Raw genomic sequence first — 22,676 nt, 5'->3', positions numbered from 1 at the left:
AATCAATAAAGTGTAATCACAAGTAGTTATTGACACTGATAGAAAATGACGGGTTTTATTCTTATTTTTTTATTTGTTATACTTTCTCCCACCCCCCAACCCTAACCTGATTTGAGTAAACTAAACTAACGGACAGCAATACTTCTACTGCTACTTACAGTTATTTTCGCTCACATGTAGTTAAATAATTAGAAAGTATATTCCTAATTTCTTCTTCCTGCAAGTGCTGGATTTTCACCCACAGTGGCCAATCCACCAAGATATTCTTTTAGTGGTGATTTAAGGGTCACCAAAATCACTATCAATTGCTGTGTCTGTGATAACAATCACATTTTTATTGAAAGCAAGAACATCACAGCAAAAAAAAAACATCAAAGATGAATTTAACTTACAAGGTGTGAGGTGAACAAGCAACAACCAATTCAAATCTKTCTCTACTTCACCTTTGAGATTGCTCCTCCACAATCCCTTCAGCATCACTACTTCAGAAAACATTATTGCAGCCGTTTTGAGATGGGTGTCTATCAGTGCTATCACAGCCCTCTCCTCAGCAGCCACTGAACCTGCTATGAACTTCCAGGGGTCATTCCATTGTCTGCTTTGGCCCAGAGAGGGCAGGCCAGTCATAATTCTGTCCTGTAATATCATGGAATTTTGTGATCATTGAACAGAGCCAAACCAGTTGGATTTGGTTCCTATGGAAGAGATTGTCCACATAACAGTTAACATACCAAAGGTGAAGCAAAAGCTTTTTGCGTCCTGATACACCGATCAAATGCAATATGCTAGTTGCAATGTGCTAGTTGTTCATGTACACCTGTGTGTGTGTGTCAGTGGATGTTGCTGAGGGGAGGACGGCTCATAATAATGTCTGGAACGGAGTAAGTGGAATGGCACTCCAGCCATTACCACATTCCCAATTAAGGTCCCACCAATCGTCACCAACCTCCTGTGGTGTGTGTGATGGCTGGGTAGGTCAGGGTAGGTCTGACCTCAGGAATAAGGGGGCCCCCAACCAAACTGTTTGTTTTTTTGGAACTCAGTCGGGGAGGGGGTTGACTAGGTGGTATACAGCTACGACCAGAAGTAACTTTTTCATAGCAGGTTAGGAGAATTAGGTTAAGGTTAGGAAATGGGTTAGGGTTAGCTAAAATGCTCTCCTAACATGCTACGAAAAGTAACTTCCGGTTACTTCCTTTAGTAGTGGTTTCTTTGCAGCAATTCAACCATGAAGGCCTGATTCACACAGTCTCCTCTGAACAGTTGATGTTGAGATGTGTCTTACTTGAACTCTGTGAAGCATTTATTTGGGATGCAATTTCTGAGGCTGGTAACTCTAATGAACTTATCATCTGCAGCAGAGGCTGTGGCGGTCCTCATGAGAGCCAGTTTTATCATAGCGCTGGGTGGTTTTTGCGACTGCACTTGAAGAAACYTTCACATTTCTGGACATTTTCCGGATTGACTGACCTTCAAATCAAACTTAATTTGTCACGTGCCAAACGCAACAAGTGTAGACCTTGCCGTAAAATGCTTACTTAACCAACAGTGCAGTTCAAGAAGAGTTAAGAAAATATTTACCAAATAAAGTACAAGATAATAAGTAACACAATAAAATAACTAACTGTAATGAACACGATGAGAGCTGGTTTCAAGCGCAGGGAGCAGCAGGTGTTTATTGTAAAGGACCACAGGAGGAGGCAGGTAGCTGGGTCCAGGGGCAGGCAGAAGGTCATACACAGGGGGTCCAACAAGGCAACAGTACAGGCATGGAAAAGGCTTGTAACGTTGTCCGGGAGATCAGGCAATATGTTGATAACAGGAAATCCGATAGGCTAAGGRACAGGCAAGGAATAGGCAAAGGGCGTTGTTAGTGAGGCAGGGAAAAACTCTCATACACGGGAGGATTAAATTACGGGAAAAACAGAGCTCCGAATAGAAGTATGTCACAAAACAAACAATGCCTCACAATGATGGGGTGCAAAGAACTGAACTAAATAGTGTGTGATAATGACATACAGGTGTGTGAACAGGTGATCCGAATTCAGGTGATTGGGATCTGGAGAGTGAGCTGCGTTCAGGGGATCTACGTGTTTGAGAGTGTGAGTTGGAAGCAGACGAGGCTATATACAGGAGGTACTGGTACCGAGTCAATGTGCTGGGGTACAGGTTAGTCGAGGTAATTTGTACATGTAGGTAGGAGTGAAGTGACCATGCATAGATAATAAACAGCAAGTATCAGCAGTGTACAAAACAAATGGAGGGGGGTGTCAATGTAAATAGTTAACAAGGCACACCTGTTAATTGAAACGCATTCCAGGTGACTACCTCATGAAGCTGGTTGAGAGTATGCCAAGAGTGTGCAAAGCTGTCAAGGCAAAAGGTGGCTACTTTGAAGAATATTAAATATGTTTTGATTTATTTAACACTTTTTTGGTTACTACATGATTCCATGTGTTATTTCATAGTTTGATGTCGTCACTATTATTCTACAATGTAGAAAATAGTAAAAATAAAGAAGACCCCCCCAGGACCATGCCTCAGGACTACCTGGCCTGATGACTCCTGGCTGTCCCCAGTCCACCTGGTTGTACTGCTGATTCAGTTCTGCTGATTTGCCTGTGGCTATGAAACTCTGTTCCTGTTCACCAGACGTGCTACCTTGTCGTGCTGCTGCTCCAGTTTCAACTGTTCTGTCTGCAACTATGGAACCATAACCTGTTCACTGGATATGCTACCTTGTCCTGGACCTGCTTTATTCGTACTCCTGAGTTGCTGGCCTGTTACACCCTCTACAACCACTGTGATTATTATTTGACCCTGCTGGTCATCTATGAACGTTTGAACATCTTGAAGAACGACCTGACCTTAATTGCTTGCTGTTTGGGGTTTTAGTCTGACGTAAAAAAGGGCTTTATAAATACATTTGATTTGATTATGAAAGGCCTATATTATATACTGTATGTGGCTATAACTGTACATTAAGTACACCGTTATCTGCTTACTCCTTTTTGCTCATAATTATAATCTCATTATTGCACAACACACCTGCTTGTCGCATAACGAAAATGTTTTCCCAGAACTGGCCAAAGATAAGTTTCATTTCCCCATCATTGCTACCCTCTGTCTTCTCGTCTTCTGAGGTGTACTGCCCATCGTCACTCAACAACCTAATCCAATCAAATGATTCAATCAGACCGGGGGGGGTTGGAATTAAACGAGACCAAATCCAACAATAAATTGTCTTCTTCACACAAATCGTCTGAAATTTAAGAACGGGTTGGTGTCGCAGTTGCATTCTGCAGTGTGAAGAGACTGATCTGAGCGCAAAGAATCCAGGTAGGTTTATATTTGTTCAGACTTGCGTTACATTTCCCTCACTGTAGCTCGAGGTAGAATATCAAACACAAACTGTTACATGTTTCTAATGAAAGATTCACCTTGCAGTGATTCAAACCTGGCTATGTTAACTAAATACGTCCACCAACCCTCGACACAGTCTATTACCCATCACCGCTTTTTTTCACACATATTGTAAACATTTAGATGTTTGAACATCTGCAATTCTTTTCCCAGGACACCACACTATATTTCTGACTTCCTGCGTGTTAGCAAAGCTTTGGTAATGGCACTGGACGGATGTGGCCAGCTGTGCAAGTGTATCCTCATCATTTTCAACATCATTTTTGCCGTAAGTATCCATAATCTCACTAACTGTAGGCCTAATGGTAACAACACATTGGTATCTGGTGTGTATGAGAAAGATAAGGGGGCTGGTGTAAAATGTAAATTCGTTGTGGTAGGTGAATAGTTAAAATGTATCTATTTTTATTTAACTAGGCAAGTGGGTTAAGAACAAATTGTTATTTACACTGGTCTATTTATCTTTGATCAACCTAGGCAGCATTTGCCATTTTCTGATTTGGAAATAAGCTTTGCTTAAAGTCAAATAGATAAATCTCATTTAAATTTTGTCCAGACCCTTGCTACCATCTCTGTATATTTCCACTGCTGTTAATAACATGTCTGACTGATTAAACCACTTTACCATCAAAGTACCAGCTCATGTCTGTTGCTCACAGTTGTCCATAAAATTGGATTTGTCACATGCCCGAAAATAACTGGTGTAAACTTTACCGTGGAATGCTTGCTTATGAGCCCTTCCCAACGATGCAGAGTTTTAAAAGAACAATACAAATAAAATAGTAACACAAAAATTTTAATAAAATACAAGAGAATGGAGCTACAGACAAGGAGTACCAGTGTGCAGAGGTACGAGGTATTTGAGGTAGATATGTAGGTGAAGGCAGGGTAAAGTGACTAGGTATCAGGATAGATAATAATAAGGTATTTGAGGTAGATATGTACGTGAAGGCAGGGTAAAGTGACTAGGTATCAGGATAGATAAGAGTAAAATAAAGTTGCACCAGCAAATTATGTGTAAAAGTGTGTGTTTTGTCGGTGTGCGTGTGTCGTGTATATGTTGTGTGCTTACACACAAGTTCATTCCATTTATGAACTTCTCCTTCATTAATGGAAATTAATGATAAGTTTTGTTTCTCATGTTAAGTTTCAAAATGTTGGCATTCATCCAGACAACCGCTTGGGTGACCCTTCTGGTCAGACCTTTATATCCAATCAATATAATAAGAATACAAAAGAAGCAACAAAACAACATTTACCTTGCTGCTGAAAAGCAGGCCTAAATCATTGAACATTACTGTCATCATGTTACCAATCATCGTTGTCGGATGAAAACGTCATCTCCAAAACAGAAACTTTTCAGGAAATTGAAAAAAACTGCCATATTTTCCCATTAACAAACATACAATTATGAAACTTGTGAAGCTATTTTGAATACATTTCTTGATCTTAGAGTCCTGAAATGTTCACAGTACATCGAGGGGAGTTACTGCTTTCAATATACAGTACCAGTCAAAAGTTTGGACACACCTACTCATTCAATGGTTTTTATTTATTTTTACTATTTTCTACATTGTAGAATAATAGTGAAGACATCAAAATGATTAAATAACACATATGGAATCATGTAGTAACCAAGTGTTAAACAAATCAAAATATATTTTTTATTTGAGATTCTTCAAAGTAGCCACCTTTTGCCTTGACAGCTTTGCAAACTCTTGGCATTCTCTCAACCGGCTTCCCCTGGAATTATTTTCCAACAGTCTTGAAGGAGTTCCCACATATGCTGAGCATTGTTGGCTGCTTTTCCTTCATTCTGCGGTCCAACTCATCTCAAACTATCTCAATTGGGTTGAGGTCAGGTGATTGTGGAGGCCAGGTCATCTGATGTAGCAATCCATCACTCTCCTTCTTGGTCAAATAGCCCTTACACATCCTGGAGGTGTGTATGGTCATTGTCCTGTTGAAAAACAAATGATCGTCCCACTAAGCCCAAACCAGATGGGATGGCGTATCGCTGCAGAATGCTGTGGTGTGCCTTGAATTCTAAATAAATGAATGACAGTGTCACCAGCAAAGCACCCGCACACCATCACAGCTCCTCCTCCATGGTACACGGTGGGAACCAAACATGCGGAGATCATCCATTCACCTACTCTGCGTCTCACAAAGACACGGCGGTTGGAACCAAAAATCTCAAATTTGAGATTCAGATCAGGTCAAAAAGGACAGATTTCCAACAGTCTAATGTCCATTGCTCGTTTTCTTGGCACAAAAAAGTATATTCTTATTGGTGTCCTTTAGTAGTGGTTTCTTTGTAGCAATTCGACCATGAAGTCCTGATTCATGCAGTCTCCTCTGAATAGTTGAACAATAGGGCTATCTTCTGTATACCACCCCTACCTTGTCACAACACAACTGATTGGCTCAAATGCATTAAGGAAAGAAATTCCACAAATTAACTTTTAACAAGGCACACCTGTTAATTATAATGCATTCCAGGTAACTACCTCATGAAGCTGGTTGAGAGAATGCCAAGCGTGTGCAAAGCTGTCAAGGCAAAAGGTGTCTACTTTGAAGAATATAAAATATATTTTGATTCGTATAACACTTTTTTGGTTACTACATGATTCCATATGTGTCATTTCATAGTTTATGTCTTCACTATTATTCTACAATGTAGAAAATAGTAAAAAATAAAGAAAACCCTTGAATTAGTAGGTGTGTCCAAACATTTGACTGGTACTGTAAAAAAGGTTTTCGTCACACATCTACCCAATGTTGGTGTTTCTTGACAATCAATTGAATTTAATTGAACATTGTAGATTTCATAGTTACATTGAAAGGTATACTTTGGGATTTTGGCAATGAAGCCCATTATCTTCTTCCTCAGAATTCAGATGAACTCATGGATACAATTATGTCTCTGCATGCAGTTTGAAGTTTGTTGCTAACTAGTGTAGCGCAATGCTAACTAGCATTAGCATAATGACGAAGTATATGGTAACTGCTAGCATACTAGTATATACAGTTGAAGTCGTAAGTTTACACACACTTAGGTTGGAGTCATTAAAACTAGTTTTTCAACCACTCCACAAATTTCTTGTTAACAAACTATAGTTTTGGCAAGTCGGTTACGACATCTACTTTGTGCATGACACAAGTACATTTTCCAACAATTGTTTACAGACAGATTATTTCACTTCTAATTCACTGTATCACAATTCCAGTGGGTCAGAAGTTTACATACACTAAGTTGACTGTGCCTTTAAACAGCATGGACAATTCTCGAAAATTATGTCATGGCTTTAGAAGCTTCTTTGACAACATTTCAGTCAATCGGAGGTGTACCTGTGGATGTATTTCAAGGCCTACCTTCAAACTCAGTGCCTCTTTGCTTGTCATCATGGGAAAATTAAAAGAAATCAGCCAAGACCTCAAAAAAAATTGCAGACCTCTACAAGTCTGGTTGATCCTTGGGAGCAATTTCCAAATGCCTGAAGGTACCACACATCTGTACAAACAATAGTACGCAAGTATAAACACCATTTGACCATGCAGCAGTCATACCGCTCAGGAAGGAGACACGTTCTGTCTCCTAGAGATGAACGTACTTTGGTGGAAAAGTGCAAATCAATCCCAGAACAACAGCAAATGACCTTGTGAAGATGCTGGAGGAAACAGGTACAAAAGTATCTATATCCACATAACCTGAAAGGCCGCTCAGCAGGGAAGAAGCCACTGCTCCAAAACCACCATAAAAAAGCCAAACTACGGTTTGCAATTGCACATGGGGACAAAGATCGTACTTTTTGGAGAAATGTCCTCTGGTCTAATGAAATAAAAATATATATTTTTAGCCATAATGACCATCGTTATGTTTGGAGGAAAAAGGGGGAGGCTTGCAAGCCGAAACACCATCCCAACCGTGAAGCACGGGGGTGGCAGCATCATGTTGTGGGGGTGCTTTGCTGCAGGAGGGACTGGTGCACTTCACAAAATAGATGGCATCATGAGGCCGGAAAATTATGTGGATATATTGAAGCAACATCTCAAGACATCATTCAGGAAGTTAATGCTTGGTTGCAAATGGGTCTTCCAAATGGACAATGACCCCAAGCATACTCCCAAAGTTGTGGCAAAATGGCTTAAGGACAACAAAATCAAGGTATTGGAGTGGCATTCACAAAACCCTGACCTCAATCCTATAGAAAATGTGTGGGCAGAACTGAAAAAGCATGTGCGAGTAAGGAGGCCTACCAACCTGACTCAGTTACACCAACTCTGTCAGGAGGAATGGGCCAAAATTCACCCAACTTATTGTGGGAAGCTTGTGGAAGGCTACCTGAAACATTTGACCCAAGTGAAACAATTTAAAGGCAATGCTACCAAATACTAATTGAGTGTATGCAAACTTCTGACCCACTGGGAATGTGATGAAAGAAATACAAGCTGAAATAAATCATTCTCTCAACCATTATTCTGACATTTCACATTCTTAAAATAAAGTGGTGATCCTAACTGACCTAAAACAGGGAATTTTTACTTGGATTCATGTCAGGAATTGTGAAAAACTGAGTTTAAATGTATTTGGCTAAGGTGTATGTAAACTTCAGACTTCAACTGTACCATAGACTTCCAGCCATTGTGCTAATGCTAGTTAGCATTAGTTTACCTGCCTTCATACTCAATGCTTGACAGCAAATTTTTACTGCTTGAGCTCCTGGTCCTCTTATAGAATATTAGCTCAAAAGTGTTGCATCTAAATATAAAGCACTGTTCTGAATGCAGAGACATGAAAACAGTATTCATGAGTTCATCTGACTGGGGAAGTATATAGATAACGCGCTTCGTTGCCAAAATCCAGAAGTATCCCTTTAAVACTACAACATCTTTGACACTATATTTGTAACATCTTGTTTTTTGTGGTTTCTTCCTCTGACAGTTGGTGGGTTTTGCGATGTTCGGGTTGGGCTTGTGGCTGAGGTTCAGCTCTGAGACCAGAGGATTTTTCAACATAGACCTCAACACACAACAGTTTGTAATCTGTGAGCTCACACAACTCTGCTCTACTAATTTCAACCCCAAATGTTTTAGAAAGCTTTTTGCAGCTGTAAGCCATGGATAGACAGACTATACAACTTTGTTTATTAATGACTTATAAACCATTTGAAAACTATTTATAAAGTATAACTTTTAAGTGTTACTGAAAAATAATTAGTGCTGAACAGCTAACATTGACAAATGGGCATCTCTCTCTCTCTCTCATACTGTAGGTGTGTCAGTGTTGATTGTGTTAGGAGCAGTGATGTTGCTCGTGGCTGTTTTCGGAGACTGTGGAGCATGCAATGAGAATATGAATGCATTGGCAGTGGTAAGCTACAACGAAAAGAAAAACAGCATCCATGTTCCATTAGTTACACTACACTGAAGTGGGGGAACAAAGTATTTGACAGCCCTGATTTAGAGGCTTGAGTGGGCAGAGGTAAGTAACCTTAGCTAATAAGAACATACCGGTACATATTAGTTTCACTTCCTAATAAGAGTTCCTCACTAGAAAGTATCTAAAGTTGTTCAGCCCAATATGTCACCCAAAGCCCTTACCCACAATGCACCAGTGGAAATCTAATCTGTGACCTGGGAGCATTTGGATTGTTGAGTGATCCTGCTGCTTTTTCCCGCCACAGAATTCTCAGGTTCTCCTTGCCGCACCTCTTACCTCTCAAGGGCCTAGCAAGCACTTGTCATCAATCCCTCAACTGATCCACTACCTCATGGGCCATGGTGCACTTTGCAACCATAGAGGAGCACTGGGAATCTCGCCTCTGTCTGAGAAGGCCAGAGACTTTTTTTAAGCTTCCATTTAACAAGAGCTTGAGATAGGAAATATTGCTTCCTGTATGAAGCTTTGCTGCAGGACATTGTGTACATTTCCACTGCATTTCAGCCCTGCCACAAAAGGACCAGCTGACATCATGTCAGTGATTCTCTCGTTAACACAGGTGTGAGTGTTGACGAGGACAAGGCTGGAGATCACTCTGTCATGCTGATTGAGTTCAAATAACAGACTGGAAGCCTCAAAAGGAGGGTGGTGCTTGGAATCATTGTTCTTCCTGTCAACCATGGTTACCTGCAAGGAAACACATGCCGTCATCATTGCTTTGCACAAAAAGGGCTTCACAGGCAAGGATATTGCTGCCAGTAAGATTGCACCTAAATCAACCATTTATTGGATCATCAAGAACTTCAGGGAGAGCGGTTCAATTGGTGAGGAAGGCTTCAGGGCGCCCAAGAAAGTCCAGCAAGCGCCAGGACCGTCTCCTAAAGTTGATTCAGCTGCGGGATCGTGGCACCACCAGTACAGAGCTTGCTCAGGAATGGCAGCAGGCAGGTGTGAGTGCATCTGCACGCACGGTGAGGTGAAGACTTTTGGAGGATGGCCTGGTGTCAAGAAGGGCAGCAAAGAAGCCACTTCTCTCCAGGAACAACATCAGGGACAGACTGATATTCTGCAAAAGGTACAGTGATTGGACTGCTGAGGACTGGGGTAAAGTCATTTTCTCTGATGAATCCCCTTTCCGATTGTTTGGGGCATCCGAAAAAAAGCTTGTCCGGAGAAGACAAGGTGAGCGCTACCATCAGTCCTGTGTCATGCCAACAGTAAAGCATCCTGAGACCATTCATGTGTGGGGTTGCTTCTCAGCCAAGGGAGTGGGCTCACTCAATTTTGCCTAAGAACACAGCCATGAATAAAGAATGGTTCCAACACATCCTCCAAGTGCAACTTCTCCCAACCATCCAGGAACAGTTTGGCGATGAACAATGCCTTTTCCAGCATGATGGAGCACCTTGTCATAAGGAAAAAGTGATAACTAAGTGGCTCGGGGAACAAAACATTGATATTTTGGGTCCATGGCCAGGAAACTCCCCAGACCTTAATCCCATTGAGAACTTGTGGTCAATCCTCAAGAGGCCGGTGGACAAACAAAAACCCACAAATTCTGACAAACTCCAAGCATTGATTATGCAAAAATGGGCTGCCATCAGTCAGGATGTGGCCCAGAAGTTAATTGACAGCATGCCAGGGCAGATTGCAGAGGTCTTGAAAAAGAAGGGTCAACACTGCAAATATTGACTCTTTGCATCAACTTCATGTAATTGTCAATAAAAGCCTTTGACACTTATGAAATGCTTGTAATTATACTTCCGTATTCCATAGTTACATCTGACAAAATATCTAAAGACACTGAGGCAGCAGACTTTGTGAAAATTAATATTTGTGTCATTCTCAAAACTTTTGGCCACGACTGTACAGTGATACTGTGGTTTTATGTGTGGTAATTCATACTGTATGTGTTCTGCTGTTTACCTGATTTGTTTACCTGCCCCTCCCAGTTTTCCTGCCTGCTGGCTATCCTGACTGGATTAGAGATTGGAGCCGGTGTGTTAGCCTACATGAGAAGCGATGAGGTGAGAGAGGGAAGGGAAAGAGGGAGCGAGAGATTTATGAATGATAAACAACTTCAAGCTAAGGCTTCCCTTTCACGCAGATCACCAAACCCTGTGCTATTTCATGAAATGGTAGTAGTCAACAGTGTAACTCTACCTCATGTGTTGTCATCTTCTCTTTGTGCTGTGCAGGTGGGAAAGCAGCTGGCAAAATTCTATATGACTGTGTACGCTCAGTATGTGGACAAAAGAGACCCTGGCTTGGCTGTTACCCTGTCAATATTCCACAATGTGGTAAATACCAAACCTATTCCCAAACTATTAATAGCATCACAGCTTGAGTTAGGCACATTTCACTCCATCAGAGCTAATTCAATCCACAGCTCTATAACAATTATGTACACATTCTGAATGGCACTTGCCTTCTCTCTCTCTCTTCTAGTTGCACTGCTGTGGAATCATTGGTGCCTTTGACCTCTTGGTAAAAAAAACATGTCCCGAAACCAGCCTTTTGGAGACCTTCACTCTCCCTGTGAGTGTGTTCATTATAGGCCAAATCCTATAAACTTGAGAAACATGTGCACCTTGAACTTCAATGTATTTCACGCATTGTTGTTCAGCCAATGGATATTTGCAAGTTACCGGTGCAGGGCCGGCCCGCTCATTAGGCAGACGCCTGTGGCGGCAGATTGACGAGGGCACCAACAACGCATAAAACCTCACATTATTCTACCTAAAAACAATGAAAAATTCACTCAACCAATGGCAAATGGGCTTTTTAGGTGAGCGCTGATGCCACCCTATGCCCACATCCTCAAAAGCGCAACATTTTTCACTTGTCCGTTCAGTGCGCCTCTCCAGGGTGCTGTTGGAGAGACGCATTGCTGCAGCGCTCCACCAATATTCTGTCAAAAACATTATCTAGCGTAAATCATGTAGCAAATCCGTATGTGGCGTTTTCTGTAGCCTACAGGCTGGAGATGAAATCTATGACAATGTAATGAGATGGACACATATGCAACATGCAGGTTTCTCCGATCAAAGAGCCAAACCTAAATGGCGCCCAATCAAACAAAAATGCACTGACATGTTAAAAATAGAATAGAACTGAGCATAAACCTGATTTCAACATCTGGAAAATACGTAGTTTTGCTGGGTGGCAATTTCTTTCTCTTGCCTAGGGCGGCAGAACAGCCATGACCGGCCCTGTACAGGTGCATAGGATTCGGTCGTTTTTCATATTGACTATAACAGACTATAATAAAAACAAATATGTAAAATAATCCGTCAAGACTGTGACAAATTACATTTGTTACCTTATGTTTATTCCACTATAGAGGCATCAAGGAGGCTGGCCTAGATTTCCATATCTCTGCTCTGTACTGAGCCCAAGGCCATAACCCGTCCCCCTCTGGTCTCTGTCCCCCTGCAGGCCTGCCCCACAATGATCGTCAACCTCTTTGAGTCCAAAGCGCCTCTGGTGATGGGCCTCTTCCTTGGGACTGCTGCTATGCTGGTAGGCAACACTACACAGACACACAGTTCAGTGGGCTGTCGCTCCTTCTGCTTAACCCTTTCCTCCCTGCATCACCATCTCCTCCTGTTGTTCCTAGATCACAGCCCTGGTGTGCTGCAGCATCCTCATGAAACAGATCAAGAGGAGTCACCTCTCTTCCCCCGTGTACTGAGGGGACAGGACCACCATGTTCAAACATTTTTCTCCACTATGAGCCCAAAGCAGATGGTTGTCATTCAGTGACCATCACCCCATTCTTTCACTTAATACTTCTGGAGAGGCGCCCAATAAAAATGGATGTCTTAATTAGCTTTCATTCATTTGCGTAGCTGGACAGGGCTCTGGATCATCTGGACATGCTTTAGCAGGGCTCAGAATGAGACCACACCCTCCATTTAGATGACATATGAACAGGGCAGACAAGACACTGTTGCTCTGTAAGCAGCTGTTTGTTCTGCCCCTCTTCCCACTGTAGTCCTTAATCTTCATAAAAAAAWWTTTTTTAAACCTTTAAAAAAATCACTGTTACCAAATATTAGTGAATGTATATAGCTGCTCTTGCTGACATTAATGCTGCTTACATGAAAGGGACCATTTTATTAAGGTAGTCATACAGAGCATTGAATGAGGGCACTGCTGTAATCAGACAAGTGACGCACTGTCCAACATTACCTTTCCCTGTAATCACATCAGTTTAGAATCATGTTTGTGTTGCAATACTTTTACAAGTTTCAAAGTTTAAATATCAATGTACTGCTGACAGAATTAGCATCTTAACATGATCTTAAGACTTAGGAAATTAATTTACGAGGATTTAACTGCAAACTGGATTAATCCGTAGTTGGTTCTCTATGCCAAATTAAGTACATTTATTAATAACATCTAATCATTCTACACAATTACAATACTAATCCCCCAACTCCAGCTCTACTTGTACACCCTGAGGTGATATGGAATGAAGAAATCAGTCTTTCATGTTTGGATGTTGACGTGGGATGATATCATATGCAAAGTTGAGTCAGGGATCCTTAAATATGGCTCTAACGTTCTGTTTGCTTGACTTATTACTTTGATGCCAATTTCTAGCTTATGAACAACTGTTTTTTATAAGCAAACTAATGTATGCAACTGGGATACATTTCCTTGTAATGTTGAGTCACTCCAATCGCAGCGGATGTGAAACTTTATTGCTTAACCTTATTGCTCTTGGGAATCATATCTCCCTGAATGCCCCGTCAAGCAGCAGTTGTACTGGAGGCTGTTGAGTGTGATAGAATAAACACTTCATATGAAGTGGCTTGGTACACTAGCCAAAGTGTTGCCCTGTAAATGTAGGCCGTGTCAGGCAGGAGTGGGCCAAATGGTGTACTTAACCAGGTCAAGTGTCTTGTAGGAAGTCTTATTTTATGAGAACTACAATTTCTAATGCTTTTTTTGCACTCTGAGAACCGCTTATGTTCTGTTACAAGCTAATACTACTGACTGTGCAACTTGGCACCAAATGTGGAGATTTTTGGTAAAATAAAGTTGTTTTTTTCTTCCTTGTCTGATGTCATTGTGCTTACTGCATGACTGAATAAGTGCTGGAGAAAAACAAAATCATTGAGTAAATGTGTATTTAATTTGTTCAGTTGTCCAGCTTTGGTCCTACAAATGAATAACAGTTAATGTAACAAATACATGTGTCAAGTTGAATACTGTAAGAAACAAGTACATTTGAGCACTACAGTATTAATACAGTACATTTTAGTAACTTCAAGAAATGGATGGTTTATACTCCTACCTTGTGCTCACAATTGTCCAAACCATTATAGGAGTGTTAATTCAACTCTAAACTGAAGCAGCCCTCAATACAGTCCCCGTCTGCTGGGGAGCATACCTCCGTGGAGCACATTAAGTAAATCTGTTGTGGATGAGGACAACACATTCAAATGCACTGACCAGACAGTACTGTATCAAACTCTGTCTATAATGTGACACCATTGGCTGAAACTGACCTCCTGGTCCTCCAGGTGGGAGGGACTTCCTGTGGGTAAAGACTGGAAGGTGGTGATTGTGAGCCTCCGGGTGTGACGGGGTTGGGCAGGTGGTGGGGGAGGGGCCTGGGAGTCACCACGGCTGGGACAGCTGAAAAATGAGACAAAACAATGTGGTTTTCTTCAGACAAAATAACTGCCTGTTCACTATATGGACAGTTATTTAGTGGAGCTGAGCAGCAGGTTCTGTGGAAAAACCTACAGAATATGGATATTTCATGCAGCTATGAAGTGCTTTCTCTGTGCTGTTGCATGTAAACAAACAGGAACTATAGTGGAACAACCTACCCATCATAGATGAGCAGCCAGCGGGCCCATGGTGTGTCTGGGTAGGCCAGACAGTAGTGCACCAGGAGCACCAGGCCAGGGTCCATGTCTGGGGGGCTCAGCAGACCCACCTCCAGGTGCAGAGGTCGCCCCTGAAGTAGACTGAGTGGTCGATGTTTTTCTGGGTAGAAGCTGCTGTAGTGCTCATCTACAGGCAGAGGTAAACATGGAGAGGGTAAGTGGTTAGTTGGCAGATACAGTATGATAAAACCCACTCCTCAGAGTCCTACATAGCTCTGCTGCTACTCCTGAAGGTTTCATTACTTATACAGTCCTACCTGTAGCGATTTGTAGCTGGACAGCCAATGAGCCCTGAGTGGGGACAGGGGGGCTAGGGGTGGTGTTCATCACCTGGTACTTCACCCTTCCGAGAGAACCAGGAGAAGACCTGCACTCCACCATCAACCTACACAGAAGACAAGCTCATGTTACACTAACTCTACACCGATTTGTAATCTCATCCCATCTGTACTAAGGGATTGCAGGTTCATCGTCATGGTTTGAAAGCATTAGCATTCAAATGGTAACTTCTGGGAAAAATAATTAAATACATTTGTTAGGGATTTGAACCATTTGTTCTTGTAGTAAAATGGCTTTACCGGACAGGTGAGTCTTCAGACGTGGTGCTGTGTTTATGTTGTGTGGAAAGTAGAGCGTTGAACTCCAACAAGTGGACCATGGCCTGACCATCCTCCTAGCCAAACAGACATGAGCAACAGGTCAAAAGAAGGAGCATCAAACTATAACATGCTAAATAATTACACACGGGTAATATGTTGAACAGTTATACAAGGATGTTGAGTAGCAAGTGTACAGTAACTTACGTATATGTGCACTCCACAGCCATCCAGGGGTACACTGTACAGGTCAGAGGTCATCCTCTGGGGGGTGCAGGACACGTGACTGTCCGCAGGTAGAGGGGGAAGGGAGACCGTGGGGTCCACCAGAGAGCCAGGGACCGCAAAGACAAATTGACGCCCCGATGTACACTCTGAGGGTTGACACACACAGACAGCCTGAGGACCTAAGACACAATCAGCACATTGTGTAAACTAATGAGTAGCAAAGCAGTTCGAAAGCTGACATTCCCGAAATACCAAGCATGTGCACATGGCCTTGGACACGCTGGAAGACTACTTCCACTCCTCCTATCTTAGATCTTCCACTGGGACGTGTTTTGATGTCGGCGAAACACCAAACTGTTACGGCTTCTCCATAGCAACACCAAGACCAGTAGCTTGAGGTCGAGAGACTAACCATTCACAAGGTAAGAGCAGCAACCTAAGGAGCCATCACAGTCCTGGTTGGACAAGCCACAGGGTGTGTGTGTATCAGCCTTGAAACCAGGGTCTGGATGGAGGAAAAGGAAACGGTACTGGTGTGACAAACCAGGTTTATGAACTTCTACTTAAGAAAGAAGTGGATATTTGATACTGAAGTAAAACCAATTACACTGTGGTCTCCAGGATCACCTAGTAGAGGTGAGGTGCCCTCTTGTGGCTCTTTATAGTGCATGCACTGATATGAGACAACCACATAGCCTTTCAATAGTGGTGCAGTTCACACATACAGTAGAAATATTAAAGATGAAGACTTACCTTTCATCACTGTGTCTGACAGATCTCCAGGGGGCCCTGGGTTGGGACGATGAGGGGAAGGAATGGTTGAAGGTTGTGGATGAATGATGTGATGGTGTGAGGGGTTATGCATGGGGCTTTTGGTAGGATGGGGTGCATGGGTTGGACTCGCCACAGGAGTGCGGGCAAAACTTCCTCTTCTATAATGGTCAGAATCTAGGGGAGCTTGAGCCCCTGATGTCTTTTTGGTGTGTGTACTGGGATCATAGCTTTGGTCCTGGTTGTAGATGGACATTCCAGGATGGTAGTAGTAGTAGTAAGGGTCAAAGGGAAAAGGTGGGATTTCAGGAGTTGTAGATTCTGGGGTTGGAGTGGGGGTTTGAGGACTGTTAGTGGCAGGAGGAGTAGGCCGAGTTTGGGTAGTAATCTGGATAGGCATTTTGGCCTGGGCATAGTCATATGAAAGGGCTGGTTGGTGAGAACCAGCCCTATACATGTAGGTTTCCATAGTGTGAGGAGCAGAGGTCTGAGGTGGAGGAGTCGGAGCTCCTTTAGATGGGGCAGAAGATGCATGATCTACAGGCTGGGGTAATCTGTATGGATCATAAGGCATTGAGTAGTAATAGTATGGGTGATCGTAGTAGTGTGGATAAACTGGATGGCCAGATGCTGGAGTAGAGGTTGAAGAGGATGCAGGTGGAGCAGTGGGGAGGACAGTAACAGGGTTTTMTTCTTGTTGAGGGTTGCTGATGGGTGATTTGAGATGAGGGTAGTACAACGGGGGGAAGTTTGGAAAGAGAAGTGGTTGGGTTGTAGCATGGGCAACAGAGGTAGAACTAGTAGACGGGCTCTGGGCTGTGTGTGAATTGGAGGGTTGCTGTTGTGGAGGCCATTTCAGGTGACCATGAGGGAGTGACTTTCCACTCTGATCAGGAGACGATGCAGGGGGAGATGGGACAACTGGAGGATGTTCGTCCATGGGTCTAGAGGGATTGTTGGTCTGGAGAKCAATTCTATTTTTCTGGATCGGTGGAGGCTTGTAGGGAAAATTAAGAGTGTATTGGTAGAATGGGATCTCTGTTAAGGTGGGAGATGAGTTAGGGGAAGTGATATGTTTCAAAGGTTGAAGATGAATAAAAGAGTCATCAGGGTGATGGGATCTCTTGACTTCACCACTGGGTGTTTGTGGAGTGTAGTAGTGAGGATAGGGTGGAGGGTGAGGCACATGAGAAACAGGAGTTCTACGGTATGTTTGTGAACTGCTAACCGAGAGAGCAGAGGAGTGAGAGGCAGGGGTAATATGCTGAGGGCGTTGGGGTGGGTTATAGGGAGGCACTTTGGGGTGGTAGAGGTAGTAGTGTGGAAACACCCGGAAGATCGGGTTAGGGGTGTGAGGGGCAGGTGGTTCAACCTGAGGACCATTGGTGGAAGTACCCGTCTTCGCACCTGGACTGAGCCCTTGAGGTGGCTCAAGCATAGGGATGTTGGGGTGATGGTAGTTGTGGTAGTATGGGTGGAGAGTATACTCAGGGGTTCGGAGAGTGGGGGCTTCAGAGTGAACTGGATGACCAGCTGTAGTGGAAGAATACTGAGTAACATGGGGGTTATTGTAGTTGGGGTGGCTTGGGACAGGAGTGTGGCCTGGCTTCAACTCAGTGGGGCCTGTAGTTGGGAGTTGAGAGGGGGGACTAGAGGAGAGGGGTGACTGGTATGACTCACTGAGGGGCATCGTGTGGAGGTAGTAATACTGATAGAATGGGTAGGCCTGAAGATGCTCAGCCAGGGGAGGATGGACAGAGGGGCCTGTAGTCAAGGGAGAAGTAACATGGATACCAGGGCTGGGAGGCTGATCAGGGGGCAATGTGGGCAGGGGATTGAATGGGAAGGATGGGTGAAGCACTGGGTAAGACAGGGTTATGGAAGAAGGGTTAGATAGCAGGGTTGAGGAAACTGAGTTTGTTGGGCCCATAGTTGCATAATGGGGGAAATCTGCTGCAGGTCGGAGGGGTTGTATTACTTGGTCAGGCAGAGAAGGACAGGCCAGTGTGACGGCTTTCTCTCCTATTTGAAGAGAGAGAGTGTATTTTCCATCCTGGAAGAAAAAGTCCATTATTTCAGTTAGGTGGGGACCTGAGTCATCATTTCCATCCCAAGTCATAGCTCAATAGGAGTGCCATGGCTCACCTTTGATGTGATCCCACAGGCAGTGAAGGGTGCAGATATGAGCAGCTCTCTATGTTGCCTGTCCATACTGTAGCCACACTGCAGGGCCAGCGAAAGCAGTGGCGTCCATTTTCCTCTAACTGCAGGGGGAAACCAACACAGCTCACATACAGACCTGACAGTAGCCCCACAAACTCATCATAGCAGTAGAAATATAGTTACAGAAACATTGGATTCAGTCCAAATTATGCCTCTAAATCGGTCTGTTCAGCAGCCATAGTGTGCAGGCTGTGTACAATTGTGATAAATTATACAACTCCACACTTACCCTTGACTCTGAGCTCCTCTTTGGCTCCATGAACTTGCAGTCTGACAGTCATTCCCTGAGACGAGCAGCAGAGGGAGGAGGGGGCCAGGGCCTGAGCCTGGGACACTGGGCAGGACATCTTCACGGGGGTCCCTCTCCAGATCAGAGGCAACACATAACTACCATCCTGTCAGCAGCACCGCAGCCCACAGGAAAGGAGTGAATAATGGTGTGTGAAGAACAATAGAAAAAGCTTTTATGTTGACAGAATGACAGTCACGGAACAGTTTTGACCTGCCAGTCTGACAAGTTCGGAGAATAGATTGTGACTATGGACATCAAGTTACTGTTAAGCAGGGGAGAGGGGGGTGAGTGCTACTTTACCACTTCTTGCTTGACGTGACAGGCATTATAAGGTACCACAAACATCAGGTCTCGCCATGTCGACTCGACAGAGTAGCCACATTGAGAGGGTAGTTGAGCCAGGGGGACAGCAGAGGCATTCGCTAAAGGCAAGAGGACAAATGAATAGAATAGCCTACAGCTTATGCATCATTCTCACCCACACTCCTTGTGGTCAGACTTAGCTCAATAATGGACTAAAGGAGCCTAACTTTACTCCTTGTAGTCCAAGGACTTTACATGTTCTGTTTAAAGGCGAATTGGCTCTGGAAGCCAAAATAGTCAAATACTCCATCTAAAACAGGAATCAATTCTCAATTGCAGTATGTTTCTAGAAACATAAATCCCTCTACTTTCATATCAGGTCAAAATCATTTCATAAATGAAAATACTGTACACTGWTTTTAACACAGTTGCAGACAATAGTATTTTTTGGTGACTACTCAAGTTTGTGGCGTCCGTCTTCCATTTACACAAAGGTGTTCAGAGACGCAGATAGCTAATTAACACAGTAGTCCACTGTCTTCCGTATTGTTCTGTACGTAAATCAGTGACACTCCATTTAGTATGATATGCTACATTTCGTATGGTATGTATTTATTTGTAGAAAAAAATMGCTAATATTAGCTAGGTTAGGGATTAAGGTTAAAGGGTTATTAAGTAACCTTCTGTTTTATGTAACCATAGCAAACTAATTTGAGTGTCCCAGATTTACACTTACTATSTTACGTCTAGGCTGTGGAACCCTAACTCTATAAAGGTGTGTATCAATTTAACTTTATATAAAATTATGTCTTGCTTATATAAAAGATAAGGAAGGTCCTTATGCTTCCAAAACCCTACCCCAAGCGATGTGAGTTAATGTTCAGACCGAGCGTCAGGGCTCTTAAAAATAATATATATAATAAAATAAAAACTCCCCTGTACAGAAGACACCATCCAATGACTAATGTGTAACGGAACTGAGAGTCATGATCAAAGGGATAGGTCACTGTCCGGCTTACCTCTGTCTACTCGCAGATGTAGGGCTCTTCTCCCTCTGACAGTGAGGGTCATAGTCTCATCTCCACATTCTACCTCTGGCTCCATTCTCATCCAGCTCTCTGCTTTCGCTCTCTCACCTCGAACTCTGATCTTTCCTGCACGCACTCCTAAAACAGACATAACATTAGCCTATTATGCATATTTTGAGCAAAGAAATACGTGGCTAGTCAAACTGAARAAGTTGAATGGTAGAATAGGCTACATGACAAACAGAGCCCACCTATAGCTTACCTGGAGTTAGTGAATCTGAGTGGTAGGCCATTTGTGAGTGGTTCTCATCGTTTCCTGTGATGGAAAACTTTCCACGATGTAAATTCTGAATTTTGCCTTGATTGCAATCGATATTACTATATGATTTAAATGGAAAATCTTCCGAATGCTTCTCCTCGTGTTGTTTGGCATGGTACTTGCCGTTCTTATCATTGAATACCACCATTCGTTTTCTACCGGAAAGTCGTGATCTGTTCAATTCTTCAAAGTCCTGAGATAATTTATATTTTCGCACGTTTTCGTATGATTCACCAATTTCACCTGGCTTGGTCTCGTGGAGCTGTCTTCGCGCTGGCATTTCTACGCGGATTCTTGACTGGTTTGTTTGACTGACGTTGGTCTTTGTCGTCGGGATGTATTGAGTCAGTTTATCATTACGGGATACACTGTCGCTTGAAAGAGGATTTTGTGTGGATTCTGTGAACTCAACAGGTGTGTGGATTATTATTTTACCTGTCGAATCGTGAACCTGACCTCGCAGATACTGAGTGATTGTTAGAATGTAAAGTAGGAGGATACCGTAACCTTTCTGTTTAAAATACATTGCCAATATGATTGTTTCTCAACGTGCATCAACACACTGGGACGAGGCAAAAGGGAAAGGTATATTTTGAATACTCCCGCAAGCACCACATGTGTTCACTGATTCAACCTCAAGTAGTCTTAATTGGTAATTAGTCTCAACAATGGCATGCTGATTCCAATTATGCTTGTCATTTCTACAGYGGTATATAATTACAGGTTTGCTATATAATTTACCATAATAAAAGTCAAGTTGAAACTTAACCACAATACGTTAGAGATGACAGGCTCTCTTCTCTCCACAAGAGGGTGGTATTGTCATACAAGTCAAAGCACACATTGAATTCTCCACTTCCCCCGAGGAGCCTCTGACCATTCCACCCTTACCCTGGTATGGCCAAGTAACCTAACGCATTTCCTATAACTTTGCTTTGTTATTATGGTAGGAAAATAAACCAGCAATTGCTGAGAGGGGAACCTGACCCTCATCAAGTTTCACCTTTGAATGTATGGGTTAGGGAACCTGCTTTTGTACCAACCCACATGACGTAATACTATAGTATACTATGGTATAAATACTACAGTATTGCTATATTTATATACTATAGTATTCACTGTAGTGTTTTAGCAGAGTAGTGTATTATTTACTTCACTGTATTGTTTTTGTATCTTTGACATAGAAGTGGAGTCTTTCTCCTTGAGGAAACCTGCTGGACAAATACTAAAAGAGCAAATGTTCCATAACCTTTATGTAGGTAGGACTGGAGCCTGAACCGATAGTTCAGCTCTTCTGCTCCCTTCTGTAACCTGTGGGGAACACAACAWATGATCTATACTTGGCATGTAGGTTTCTCATTCGTGGATGGCACAAGTTGGGATATTTTTTGTGTGGAAATTTCCCTGAAATCAACTTGGAATAATCTAGCAAATTTGTGCATCATAGGGATTTTATTTAGTGTTTCCTTTGTAATATCATCACTATAACCATTGCTATTATTGTCATAGTGACACTGTGCTACCACTTGGCAACATCAATGTTGATCATTATCAACCAAATATTACAGTGGCATGAATTGTACGGACAGCAGTAGGCCTAAGAGTGACAGTGAAAAACAAAAACAAATTCCACTGTACTTTCCTCTTTTATCAGGCATCTGCATACWAACTARTGTAATATTCAAGAAGGACKKGTAAGTAACAGAGGGATTTCATTGAAACTGAGCATAATGTACACTGTCTAACTGAACCACACTATTCAATAGGCTACATGAAGAGAGTGTACAGGGGAGGAGAGGGGGTTGATGGGCGCGGCAGAGTGATGACTCATTGTGAGTTGCCTAGCTACCAACAGTCAGGAGTTGTTTTCTTTTCAACTTTTCAAAGCAAAAAATATGTATGTCTGGATTTCATTGAGAGAAAAGAGGGAGAGGGGGGTGGTAAACGAGGGCTGAGCAGGAAAAGGAGGAACAAAACAGTCAGAGAAGGAGGAGGAGGGTAGATCATGTGCAAACTAAGTGAAATGTAGCAATAATGTGAGATCTAAAAAAAGAACCACAGAGAGGGAGTGGATCAAGAATAAAACCCTGACCAGTCACCATGGAAACGGGCAGCTCCACTAAATATCAGGATTTTTTTTATTG

The 22,676-nt window shown here is 42.8% G+C and overlaps 2 protein-coding genes and 1 non-coding gene across 4 annotated transcripts; 1 reads left to right on the top strand and 2 right to left on the bottom strand.

Annotated features, from left to right (window-relative positions):
- Window positions 1–3,252: 3,252 nt before the first annotated feature.
- On the top strand, window positions 3,253–12,584 carry LOC111979913 (CD9 antigen). Its single transcript, XM_024010598.3, has 9 exons — window positions 3,253–3,339; window positions 3,577–3,691; window positions 8,369–8,471; window positions 8,700–8,797; window positions 10,819–10,893; window positions 11,065–11,166; window positions 11,315–11,404; window positions 12,305–12,388; window positions 12,486–12,584. Exons 2-9 carry the CDS (start codon window positions 3,626–3,628, stop codon window positions 12,558–12,560), a joined length of 693 nt encoding a protein of 230 aa, XP_023866366.1. The 5' UTR covers window positions 3,253–3,339; window positions 3,577–3,625; the 3' UTR covers window positions 12,561–12,584.
- A 1,406-nt stretch (window positions 12,585–13,990) lies between these two features.
- LOC111980427 (mucin-2-like) lies at window positions 13,991–21,129 on the bottom strand. 2 transcript variants are annotated; one of them, XM_024011158.1, is made up of 14 exons: window positions 20,476–21,129; window positions 20,205–20,351; window positions 19,183–19,304; window positions 18,820–18,985; window positions 18,513–18,631; window positions 16,350–18,420; window positions 16,009–16,101; window positions 15,576–15,742; window positions 15,351–15,445; window positions 15,030–15,157; window positions 14,713–14,899; window positions 14,386–14,515; window positions 14,172–14,291; window positions 13,991–14,035 (listed from the first exon to the last, which is right to left on the bottom strand). In XM_024011158.1, the coding sequence occupies exons 1-13, from the start codon at window positions 21,056–21,058 to the stop codon at window positions 14,208–14,210; spliced, it is 4,092 nt and encodes a 1,363-aa protein (XP_023866926.1). In that variant the 5' UTR covers window positions 21,059–21,129; the 3' UTR covers window positions 13,991–14,035; window positions 14,172–14,207. The 2 variants fall into 2 exon arrangements, with proteins under 2 accessions (XP_023866926.1, XP_023866927.1); XM_024011159.1 differs by lacking the exon at window positions 16,009–16,101.
- A 590-nt stretch (window positions 21,130–21,719) lies between these two features.
- Window positions 21,720–21,775, bottom strand: LOC111982188 (U7 small nuclear RNA). The gene has a single exon (XR_002879699.1). It is a non-coding gene; the product is annotated as a U7 small nuclear RNA (small nuclear RNA).
- Between the last annotated feature and the right edge of the window lie 901 nt (window positions 21,776–22,676).

This window comes from Salvelinus sp. IW2-2015, linkage group LG20, assembly GCF_002910315.2.
Source record: "Salvelinus sp. IW2-2015 linkage group LG20, ASM291031v2, whole genome shotgun sequence".
Classification (NCBI taxonomy): Eukaryota; Metazoa; Chordata; class Actinopteri; order Salmoniformes; family Salmonidae; genus Salvelinus; species Salvelinus sp. IW2-2015.
Note: the sequence above shows the minus strand (reverse complement) of the source record. Positions and strands in the feature narration are given on the sequence as shown.

What these genes read in the sequence shown, in the direction of transcription:
- LOC111979913 (XM_024010598.3), top strand. Translation starts at nt 3,626, where the DNA reads ATGGCACTGGACGGATGTGGCCAGCTGTGCAAGTGTATCCTCATCATT. An exon ending in TGGAGACCTTCACTCTCCCT is followed by an intron (nt 11,405 to 12,304) that starts GTGAGTGTGTTC and finishes GTCCCCCTGCAG; the next exon opens with GCCTGCCCCACAATGATCGT. An exon ending in TTGGGACTGCTGCTATGCTG is followed by an intron (nt 12,389 to 12,485) that starts GTAGGCAACACT and finishes TGTTGTTCCTAG; the next exon opens with ATCACAGCCCTGGTGTGCTG.